This window comes from Epinephelus moara, chromosome 1 (genome assembly GCF_006386435.1).
Source record: "Epinephelus moara isolate mb chromosome 1, YSFRI_EMoa_1.0, whole genome shotgun sequence".
Classification (NCBI taxonomy): Eukaryota; Metazoa; Chordata; class Actinopteri; order Perciformes; family Serranidae; genus Epinephelus; species Epinephelus moara.
In genome coordinates, this window is record NC_065506.1 from 49,169,703 (window position 1) to 49,182,230 (window position 12,528).

A 12,528-nucleotide genomic window follows, 5' to 3' on the forward strand; every position below is an offset into this window, starting at 1 on the left:
TTTTTAGAGGATGCTATCACCACTCCACCAATACTTTGCATCGCCTTGACTTCCCTGACACCTCCTTTGAAAACCACAAAAGGTTTCAGTTTGGTCCCGTCCGCTTTTGCTGCCAGAACAACAGTCAAGTGGCTCTTCTTGTGGCCTGTAGTTTTCAAAGGGACACTGCGGGCCCCGCGTGTCTCCACGGTAGTGGACCCGACCATGTCAAACCACACCGCAGTTTCATCCATAGCTATGATGTCTCTGTCCAGTATCTTCTTTGTTTCAATCATCCGGGATGAAAATGTCACAAACTTCACCAGCTTCTCGGTGAATTCTCTGGCATCCTTTTGGGCCATAGTTGTACGTCTTCTGCAACTGAAGTTGTTGCGGCGGAGGAAACGATTTAGCCATCCAGCACTGGCGGCAAACTCCTCATCTCTGCTGTCACTCACGGTGGCGTACATTTGTTTCGCCATCGCCCGGATCATTTTACGGGACACTCTCTCGTGGCGTGCCCGTTTGCCGATAACCCATTCCCGCATGTTTATCTCAAGCTCCTCGGAAGCTTTCTTCCTACCTCCACCAGGCAGCCTGGCCCTTTCGCTGTCCTCCTCGGAAAGACGCTGAAGCTCAGTTTTATTTTTTCGCCAATCTCCCACTCTCTTGGGATCGACAGAGAAACGTCTAGCGGCGGCTTCCCCCGAGTTTTCCTCTGCATATTTTATGACAGAAAGTTTGAATTTCACGTCGTACTTTTTAATTTTTTTTTTGCTGCACCGGAGCCATGGCAATCATTGATGTGATATTGACAGAAAGCAAGCACAATAGCCTTCCTGAAAAAAGCGCGAAGAAGAAAAACGTGCAGTGTCAGTGGTCAACGTCTTCTTCTTTGTTTTAAAAAAAATATAAAAATTAGACCTGGCGTTTATTTGGAACCGGCGGTTATTTATCAAAATATACACCTGCACCCAGCGTTTAAGGGGACCCTGCGGTTATTTGAAACCCGGCTATTATTTGGTAATTTACGGTATATAACTTTGGAACAACATGAGTCCCTGATTCAGACCAAAGGAGACCACTCTAGGGCTGACAGCACCCCAACACTTTACAGCACAGGTCAGCCCGGCCGCTGGCGCTGCTTTTTGTTTTTTGTTCTCTCAATGTAATCTGTGATTTTGATGTTTTTTATACCTCATTTATCAATGTGTCTGAAGCCTCCTACAGACTGTGAGATTCATCAGTCTCACAGGTCTTGTGCAGAGCTGTGCCACATGGATCTAATCAACTTGGGTACGATATCAAGTTTGATGTCTGCAGACTGTATGATGACAGCACCTCAACACAAGTTCACCCTCAACCTTATTTTGCGAGAGCACCGTCGCTGCATCCTGAGCGTAGCTCCGCCCAGGCAGACTGTGATTGGTTTAAAAAATAAAAACAAACCAGAGGGGTTTTTTTCCTTTATAGCAGAAAGATTCGGGACCTTTGACACAGCGCTGTGGAGACAGGTGTGATTACACAAGACTAGCATCAAACTAAAAGAACGTCTGTTTTGATGTGTTTTTTGACAATGTTTCAAATGTAAAAGAGTCTTTTAAAGAAACTTTAATAAGCAGCTGTGGTTCTGAATAATAGTCAGACTCATTTTTCTGTATTTGAGAAGCTGACAGCTTTTGACAGCTGTAGATGACAGAGACGTACACATCATGAAGGGGACGATGACACCTGATCACTGTTGATGCTCCCACAGTAACAGTTAACTGAGATCAGCAGGGTCTTTGTTGCTGATCAAAGTTTAGGAGACAGAGCCAGACGTATTTAAAGTAAAGTTTGATATCAACCTTTGTGTCCTCGTCTTCCTCCTCAGCGTTGTGTACTGAAGAGTGCGCCCACGGACGGTGTGTCTCTCCTGATACCTGCCAGTGTGAGCCTGGCTGGGGAGGACTGGACTGCTCCAGCGGTGAGTTCACATCTTTCTTTTTGTTTGTTTTTCTCCTCAGTTTGAGACGAGGTCAGTTATTAAAGTCTGAGGCCTCTCGACCTCTGCAGACATTTTCATGCCTCTGCACTGGCGATAGCCGAAGGCATTATGTTTTCAGATTGGCCATCTGTCCATCTCAGTCTCATGAACATGATATCTCAAGAATGCCTTGAGGACTTTGAATGTGGCACAAATGTCCACTTTGAGTCATGGATGAAGTGATTAGCATTTGGTGGACATAGGTCAAAGGTCAAGGTCACTGTGTCCTCATCTCTCTCATTCTTGTGAAGGTGATACCTCAACAAACGCCTTGAGGGAATTGCTTCAAATCTGGCACATACGTCCACTTGGACTGAAGACAACTAAACTGAACTGATTAGAATTTGGAGGTCAAAGGTCACTGGGACCTCACAAAACACGTTTTTTGTGTGTGTGTGTGTGTGTGTGTGTGTGTGTGTGTGTGTGTGTGTGTGTGTGTGTGTTTTTCTTCAAATTTGGCACAAATGTTCACTTGGATTTTAGAATGAACTCATTAGGTTTGGCCGTAGAGGTCAAAGGTCACTGTGACCTTTTATCAGTCTCATTCTTGTGAATGTGATATCTCGAGAACACCTTGAGGGGATTCTTTTAGAATTTGGCACAAACAATTACTTCAACTCATGAATGAACTGATTAGATTTTTAGTGCCCAGATGTTTCTGTGACCGCACAAAACAAAAACATTTTGGCCATAACTGTTTTCCTATTAGTAAAATCACTTTTTTGATTGGTTCACACTGATGACAGCTGAGGACAGGGACTCACATTAGGATCACAGAGATGATTAAGAGTACGTGTTCAGTCTGCAGCCGTAAGTTAATCAAAAGACAGAGGTGTGCAGGAGCTGATGTGAGGATCTTTGGTTTCTTGTTTCACACTCTGTAGCAGTCACACACTGATGTACAGACATCAGACCTGTGACGGGGGCGCAGCGTAATGATCAGAGATTGGCATTTCAAAGGGACACCGAGTCATCTGAAGTTCACCTTATGTGGTGATAAAGAGAGGAGCACATTCTCACAGCAGAGGTCAATCTGCACGCTAATTCCTGCAGATAAAAAAACAGAAATGTTAAATGAGCTGGAAGGACATCATGATATGCTTGTTTGGCTTCAGAGTGAAATGCTACGCTGGTCGTTCAAGTCGTTTAAGTTCAGGTTTATTTTTAGAGCGTAGCCTCATACATAAGCAATTTGTAGTTCCTCCAAAGAGTGACAAGAGGGGAGGAAAATAGGTTTTAATATAGATGCAGACACACAGAGCCCTCCTGTATTTATTCTCAGATAAAAGATGATAACGGCGGTGCACACCTCAAATCAGCAGCCAGGCTGCTCCACGACGGAGGAGCACAAACACTGAATATCATCAGATTTTGGTTTGAGTTTTATGAGTTTAAAGGAAATCCTGTGATCAGTGGAATCTGTTTGATAAACTAAGACTAATTTGTCTGTTGAATGATCGGTTCTGGTTTGACCAAAATTTTGATTGGCTATCTTGCAGTTTGAGTGGTTACACGGCCCCACATGGCTGCTGTCAAAATATTTAACATTATTATTTGTATTTTACATGTTGTTGTTGCAGCTTTAGTTTCGACTGAGGTCTGCGTTGGCCGGTAAGGTAACTGCTTTTGTCGGACAATATACGACGAATATTCAGACATTGAAATACGAAAAAAATAACAAATTTTCACCTGTTAATATTTACAACAAGTATATGTAAAAGTACAGCACAGCAGGAGGAACCCAAAAATACTCAGTTTGAGACTTGTTAGAAAATGTAGCCAACAAAAACAAAACCATGTGACGTCTGTTGGGACTAACAGCGAGCTTAGCGATGCTCCAGTAACACTGCAGTTACCTCCAGAAAGTGGTCGGTGTGCTGCAGTCGGCTCCCGTGGATGGACGGCCTGGGAGTCAGGTGCTTTGCTGGTGGATTTAGGACGAAGTTATTGGAAGGTAGATCTACAAACTTTTTCAGACTTTCTGGTTCGTTTCCAGGAGAAAGCAAGCTAACGATTATTCGGACTGTACCTCTTCCTCTCTGAAAGTGTAGCTGCAGGCTACCGGTGAGCTACGCTGCGTCGGCTTTGAAGTGTTGTTTTATTTTAATTCTGATTTGTGCAAATGATTGGAGAGAAATAAAAGGGAGAACCACTGCGTCCAGGTCTTATAACAGTCAGGAAAACCCTGCTGGTTGTTCTAGCATCATGTTGGCAAAATTTTAGTGACATTCTTTTGTAAACAAAAATGTAAAGACATCAGACAACATCAAGGTCAGCAGGTCATGTCCATATCGTACGATAAGCTGATAACGTAGGTGTTGTGAAGGAACAAGCTCTGTGCTGCGGTAGAAATTAAAGTGAACTTTGAGGTATAGACCATTATTGTATGCTTAAACAGCGATGATGTATTTTGTTTATATTTATCAATCGTTTGCAATGAGCCATTTTTATATCCATGAGTTTATGATCTACGTGTAGAAAAAAAAGTTTTGTTTCCAGTTAATTATAATCTTGATATTTAGGGTAATTGCTGCTGCTCAGTGCTCAGTGGAGGAGTGTGTGTGTCAGGGTTAGATGAACTGAATTATTGACTTGGTGAAAGATAATTCATCATCATAAGAACTGTTAAAACACGTTTGTCAGGCATGGATTTTGTCCTTGGTTAATGCTTGTGGAGATGTCTTCATATAATATCATTTAATGTGGAAGTGCAACTTGCTAGCGCGCTAGCTAGCTAACGCTGTCTGCTTATTACCTCCTTCCTGTGCTGTGGAGCCAGTGACAAGGACGTAAAACGAAGCTATGTAAGATATAAATAATTCAAACAAATGAACGTCTTTTTATTGTTTAATGCATTTTAGAACAAGTACATCCTGCTGCCACCTGGTGGATGGAAATGTAGGGCAACATGTTATGTAGAGCTCTATGAATTACGTATGTGAATATTATGTAGATTTTTCATTTACATCAAATTCTAGCCACCATAAAGGTCTTGGTTTAGTTTCAAACGGCGTCCTCTGTGACCTTTTTTTGATTATATTCTGCATTCTTACATTCAACAGCACAACTATACAGTTTTATTCTGGGTATCTCAACTGTTTCTCTCTGGTGTCTGTTGTTTTTCTGCCACAACGATGAACGTGCAGCTGCTGTGACCTCACTGTGACGTCCACTCCAAATTGGTCTACATCAGAGCTGCAGAAGTTACTGTTGCTTGTCTCTTTTTAATCCAGCAGTGGCGTCGTTTGGACAAACTGTTGCAGTTTATAGGATCACATTTGTTTTGTCTTAGTCAAGAAAGCGGCAGCTGCATTTAGCTGTGATGGAGGATCAGTGAAATGAATGTTAGGAGGAGTTCTGGAGTCTGCTGATGATGAAGGCACGGACGAGTGTCCCTGGATCTGACTGGAATAGAGAGCATGGAATTTCTGACATATTCCTGAGATGATGTGCAGGCTGAAGTGTAGGAGAGAGGATCAGATTTATTTTGAGGCCAGAAAGTTTTGAGAGCAGCAGAAACAGAGATGATCTCTGAGTCATGGTTTGTGATCAGCAGCTCATTCAGGTCATTCAGCTCTGTGATGTATGGAAGAGTAAAACTGTGCTGATTGCACCTTTAAACTGGAAATGAAGCTATTGCATCTCAATATCAATCTCATTTCCATCGTTTGGTTCCGCTGCTTCACTCTCTCGTCCTGCCCTCTGAGCCAGTCCAGTTCACTATAAACCCTCAGTGTGTGTGTGTGTGTGGTCGGAGGGATTTGGGGGCCTATTGACACTTAATGAGTCACACAGCCCCTTTAGTCCCACTTTGTTATTGGCGTCCTCCCGCCTCCCCTTTGTTTACCAGTTTTTATTGCTGCCCGGGGGCCGAGGGACTGAGGCCAGGCCAACACAGGGGTTAGGTAAATCTACCAGCACTTAGGCTGAGAGGAAGAGGAGGATGAAGTGTGCTGATCAACTTCTCTGGAAGTTTGGCTTTGACTTCAACTTCCCTGCTGCAGTTGTCTGTCTGTCTGTCTGTCTGTCTGTCTGTCTGTCTGTCTGTCTTTGTTCTTGGACCCATCTGTTCATCATCCTCCTCTTATTTATTTTAGTGATAAAGCAGAGCTCAGCGTGCGGCAGCCTCACACCTCGGCCTGCAGACAGTGCTGCTGTACGACCTGACGCCTGGAAAATAAATTAAAGAACATATTTTTGCAGATGACAGCGTGAAGACTCTGCCTCCTCTCAACACAACGTGTCATTTGCTCATTACCTGTGGAAGAATGTAATTTGCTGTAAAGATGCGGCGCAGTGAGACGGAGTCGTCCCTCCCGTGGGGATATTGAGCCGATTCGTACACAGAGTGTGTTTTATATTACGCACGCTCTCCTCTGATTGGTCGGAGGAAATGAATCCTGCGGTCAGTGACAGATTGAACGGCCCTCACATTGTTTTGCTTTTTTATTGTTTTGTTTTATGATGTCGTGCAGCTGAGGATGAGTGCGGCGTTCTTCATGATGCTTTGCAAATAAGCGTGGTGGAGCTACAGTGGCAGGTACTGAATGAATTTAAAGGCTTAATGTGTCACAGGCAGACCAGAGGAAACACTGGATCCTGATTGGTGGACGGCACCTGCTCCTCTAATTCAGATGGGTTAAGTAGATTTTACAAACTGTCCTGATGGAACGAGTTTAGCAGCCGTTCACAGAGAGAAGCCGAGGAGAGAGCTGTGATAAGAGTTATTCAGCCCTGTCTGTAAGAAAGGGATTCATAAGAATAAAATACCCTGAAGACAGAAACAAAAGAGAAATACAACTAGATTAAATAAAACTAAGGAGCTAGTGTTCTAAAGCGCATTTATTGTGTGTCCACCTGCTGGTTAAACGATGCATAATCTGGGTGCAAAGTGAGGCTCAAGCAGCAGAGAGGTTGTATTCAGTGTTTGAGCACATCATGTATTCAACCAATCAGAGCGTCATCTCTCGTTCCCTTTGATGCTGTGTTCACACCAACATGATGCAAAGTTTTGCGTTGCATTACTCACGAGTTTGTACACTAGAATATTTTGTGTTGACTCGCGTCGTGCGCGCGTGCAATCACATGTACACGAGTGCCCAAAAAATGCAGTTTTTTGCGAGAGGCGGGGCTTTCTCAGACACTGTCTCTCAGTCTGTCAGTCTGAGCTCCCTTTTATTCTTGTTTCTATAAAAGTAGGACGTGGTGTCATACAGTTGGAGGAAGCCACAGACCGACACAATCAGCCTCTTCTCCATTTCTCTGATTAATAAACTTCCACTGCTACGTCCTCGGCGTCCATGTCCCTGGTGGATCTTAATGCTGATTGGTTATTGTGGTGCGAATTGGTCCCTCCAGTTCAGATTTTTCAACAGAAATCGCGTCTTCACATTGACAAATCGCATCTTTACATGTAATTCACTATCACAAATTGTTTTATTTGTGCCTGGTGTGAAGACAACATAAAAGCCAGGTGTGCAAGTAAAATCCAGTTTGGGTTGTTTAGCCAGTGCAGGGCGACAGCCAACGTCTGCAGCCGAGGAGGGCTCACCTTTGGTGGGGTGTACTTCCTGGTGTTTCAAACCGGAGGTTTGAGGACGTGTTTTTCAGGTTGGAAAGAGTTTTAGTCCGACGACCTGCAGCAGCAGAGTTCCTGTCATCTTTCCTCCTGACAAAATCAAAGTAATGGGAATATTTCCAGCTGTTAAACATTTCCCACTTCATAACTAGCCCTCTGCTTTGTGACGAGCCTGCGCAGCACGACGATTACGAAAATGAGTCGGCTGATGTGATGTTGTGTTTCAAGTCAGCAGTGACATGATGACAAAGGTAACGATGTAAGGAGTTGTTTGGTTTTGGAGTAACTGTGATGTCATTACCCAAATGTTATCAGTAATTAGATTCACTACACATTACTGGAAAAATAAATATTATTACTGTAACTGCCCGACACTGTAGCACACAACAGGAGATTGTCAGCAGCGTTGTCAGCTACTGGAAATACTCTGTTTGGTTCAGGTGAGGGATGGTGCGTGCAGGAGGCAGGATATGACTTGGATTACACTGCGGTCCTGTAGCCAGTTTGTCATTTGGTCATAAACATCTCAGTCTCCTGCCGTTCCCTTGAATTGTCTGACGATTTCAGCCTCGGCCCCGAACAACAGAAGCTCCAGAATCTTCTTCACCTTTGGATATTTGTTTTCTTTCAGTTTCACGTGAGCCTCATGGTAGAAACATCATCACACCCTCTTGTTGGCTGTGAATTATCAGGACAGTTACTGTACCTGCTCCGTTCACACATGAGCTACTTGGACATCACATGGACTTTGTACGAGGAAGCTGGCAGGGTAACCTTATGGTTAATGACATTGTGTTCTCTCATACAGCTCCTCTGAGTGGTGGCTTGATCATTTTCACTTTGTAGTGCATGTGTGAAAGAGTCTAAAGGTTTACACCACTCCTCTCAACCCCAGATTCCCTCAGATCGGGCCGGATCGGTCCGGTCTCTTCTGACTGAGGTTGTAACATGAAGCATTTTTATTCTGATCATTATGGAATATGAGGATCCATGAAAAGCACCTGATCATCTGTTCGGCAGCAGAATAAATGACAGTGGACACTGGAGTGGAAGTAATGTTGTCAGAAAGCATAATGGAGGCAGCGGTTACATTTTCTGCACAGTGCAATCAGCAGAAACATTTAGTGTTGTATAGATGTACTCTCTAGGAACCAGGGCTCCACGTAAAGAATCATTAAATCTGTTTTTACATGATCATACTGTGTGCGTTTTAAAACTCAGGGTTCAGATCAGACACGTGACGCAGAACACAAACAGTTTGTAACAAGTAAACTTTGCGTGGACTCTCTGAGAGAAGACACTGCAGGAAAGAAGGAGAGAAGGCCACAGGATTGTCCTCTGTGTCGTCTCCGACTGTCACTAACCAGATTAGCTGGTGAAGCAGCGTGTGAGCCTCAGCCGCCTTCTCTCTCCAAACTCCAGGCCAGTTGAAGAACTTTGTTTCTCTGCCAGGGAACATAAATAGCTCGGACAGAAGTGGGGTGAAGCAACGAGAGGAAGGGGAGGATGAGACGAAGAAGACAAAAGAGGAGACGCAGGGAGAGGCCTCAAAGTAAGGGGGGGGGATTAGAAGAAAAAAGTGCCAGATAAGGACAAATTATGACGGAAATTATCATGTAAAGATGGTGATTATGATGAGAGAGATTATCAAGAGCAAGAAGGAGACGATGAAGGGAGAGAACTTGCACAGAAGCAGTTTAAAGATGGTAAAGGTTCTTTAAAGGAACTGTCGGGCAAAGCGAGTCGCTACATCGGCATTAATTTGATCAACAGTGATTACTCCAGCGCCGTCAGATATTTATCAGTTACAGAGTTGACAGAGTTGTTAAAGTTTACTTATGTTGGTGTTTGCCTTCGTCGTCTTTTTTTTACTGACAACTAATTATGTAAAAGAAACATCAAATACCAAACAGCTGGATCCAGGTGTGTGACTGATGCGGAGCGTAAAGGATGTTTGGAAATCTTGTTTATGTGCAAGTTTTAAAATCAGCTTTAGATCTGAGAAGGAAAGTCTCCACATGGACACGCAGTACTCGACAGTTTTAATTTATATCATTATCTTGTTGAGCACTTGATTTTTTTTCTCTGCTGGACAGAATGTTGATACTAGACCTGTCTGCAGAACCCAACAGTCTGACATTTATTTGCCTCTGCGCCGGTGATAGTCATGTCCGGAGGCATTATGTTTTTAGGTTGTCCATCCTTCTGAACGTCCGTCCCATCCCTCTCAACACGATGTCTCAAGAACGCCTCGAGGGAATGTGTTCTCACGGCAGCATTTACAAGAGGACCAGATCAAATGCCTTGTGTGAGAAAGCTGCTCTTGATTGGTCAGAATTTCCATGTGGGAAAAATCCAGGAAGTAAAGCAAACGTTGAAGAAGAGTACACTTGCAAGATAAATGTGACACTTTCTAATGTCACAATGGAGGGACAACTCATAGTTGAAGTGGAAAACCATAGTATTTTGTATGACACCACACATCCTTTCTACAAGGATACAAAGGAGGGAAAGGAAAGGAGAAGACCTGGTGTGAAATTGCAGGAGTTTTGGGAGTGAATACTTTTTTAGCGTGGGATTTCGCAGTTTCCATGTGTGAGCTTGCAGCTCCACTATGCTGCGCAGTGCTCCAGAAACGCATCCAGTAGGCGAGGGTACGCGCCGTTGGTCGCTCTAGATCCACGGCGCTGCGTAGCGCGGCGCAGACGGAGTATGTTGAAATTGGGGGTTAGACTATGATCAACGTTTATCGGTATATGCTGATATTTTATCGACTAAATTTTATTTGATGAATCAAGGAAAACATTATTTGATGAATGTATAATGAAAACAATCATTAGTTGCAGCTCTGCAGATGCAGTTTGAGACCAGCTGGTGAACACAGTGGAATATTAAGCTAATTAAGATCCAGATATTTCCCTCACAGGTTGGTGGAGACCAAAACAGAGCTAAAAGAGAGAGAATATTGGACTTAGATTTGTCAGGTTGCCAAAAATGACTCCAAATGAATACTAAAGTTTTTCTGCTGGATGTGTAAATAAGAAATGGTTTGTTAACATGTTACTGTCTTTATAAGGACATATGTCAGTGTAAACAGCTTCTTTGTGGCCAAATTCACGAAGATGCCCAAAACTGAAGTCACACCGGACTCCAAAGTCTTTAAACTTATTGTTTCCAGGATCTGACTAACATGCAGCAGCAGTCAGACTCCAAACATTTGCAGCCATCTTTGAAGCCTTGGGGCTGTGTGAGTGTTGATGCTGTAAAGATAGATTATGACTCTATGCATCTCATCTCAAACGCCCCGGGCGTTTGCTAATGCATAGTTTCATTTCAGACTCACACACACTTTATATGAGCGCAGTCACTCATCAGCAGCAGCAGTCCATATGATCCCAACAGCAGAGGGATTCACAAACAAAGCACTTTATATCACGACAGACAATTAAAGACTCATAAAAGAACGTACAGGAAGAGTCACAGACAGATATATGTTCACAGGAGCAGGTGCTTTTAATTTAAAGTGCTCGCATCATTAATACGTTTTCAACTGCGGCTGCACCCAGACAGCCTGTGCCGTCTTTTATAAAAGGACTCTGTTGTGTCCTGATGGAGGTGACAGTTTAATCTCAAACAACTACAGGAAATGACCCCTGAACACAAGGGTTTCTGGGTAACTCACCTCAGCTCTCCGTCTCTCTCCCCCGGGGTCGGGAGGAGTCAGGCAAAGTGCACAGAAACCCCTGACTGAATGCAACAATCAGACCTCTTTGTAAAGACTCACTCTCGATCTGTCCGTGTTTCACTCGGCCATAAGTGATGAATATATCGGCACTGGCCTCCATTTGTTGTCATGGAAACGGACGATGCCACAGCACATTACATTAGCACGTCTTTTTACTGATGAAGCTTCTGAGAAATAACATTTTTGTTGTCGGTGTTTCTTGTAATGGCTGAACTTTGACAATCAGACAAAGAGAAAACTTTTCTAATGAGCACGTACAGACAGATTTTAATACTTGAGCAGCACAGAATCTCATTTCAGCCGAATGTGTGACCAGTCTGCTGTTACTGTTCTCAGACCTGCACATCATCTTTAAAAATAGCAAAGATGGAAAACAGCTACACCTGAGTGTTTGTGGCACACTTTACCCAGCGAGCTTCTCCTTTTATCTGCTGTCGTCTGCTCAGTTTTCTCCTTTTACCTGTAGCTCTCTTTATAATCCAGGTAGTTTCAGTGTGAGCTGCAGAGTGTTGGAGACATCAGCCGTACAGATGTCTGCCTTCTCTCCAGTATAATGGAACTAGATGGCACTCGATTTGTGGTGCTCAAAGTGCCAAAAAATAGATTTTGGAAAACTGACTATCTCTTAAAACTTAATGTCTCACAGAAATCGGTAACACGATCAGCGGTTCCCAACTGGTGGGTCGGGGTCCAAAAGTGGGACGCAGGTCCATTCTGAATGGACCACAAGTGACTGGCAAACATGTCAAGTTGGTAAAAAACACACTTCATATTAAAGTGAATTGCCAGCACAGAGCTTTCATTTTGAAGTGCTGTTTCCTGCTGTAGAGTGAGAGACTGATGGACAGCTGCTTGACAGAGACAATGACACATACCATCTGCCCCTGTTGTTTTATTTTTCTTTTTTTCTTTTTTTTTTATTGTGAAACAATACAAGATTCATGTAAGGACACGTAAAAAAGGCTACATACATACATAAAGAGACATACGACATGACGAAACAACAATTAGTGACTGTGGGTGCGTGCGTGTATTTTAACTAATGAACAGTGGATAAAAATGGTAGCAACGACATACATAACAATAATAGTAATGATAGTAATAATAATAATAAAAAGTAGTAATAATCAACAACAACATTATCATCATAGGCACTGAAGGGGGGAGACGACAATAGAAAATAAACAAATAAATAAAATA

At 43.2% G+C, this 12,528-nt stretch overlaps 1 protein-coding gene across 3 annotated transcripts in view; it reads left to right on the forward strand.

Annotated features, from left to right (window-relative positions):
* LOC126383691 (multiple epidermal growth factor-like domains protein 11) overlaps window positions 1-12,528 on the forward strand; it is a 214,304-nt gene that overhangs the window by 90,472 nt on the left and 111,304 nt on the right. For all 3 annotated transcript variants that reach the window (XM_050035486.1, XM_050034701.1, XM_050036278.1), the window contains exon 6: window positions 1,853-1,945. In XM_050035486.1, the coding sequence (XP_049891443.1) occupies window positions 1,853-1,945 (93 nt within the window). The remainder of the gene's footprint in view (window positions 1-1,852; window positions 1,946-12,528) is intronic.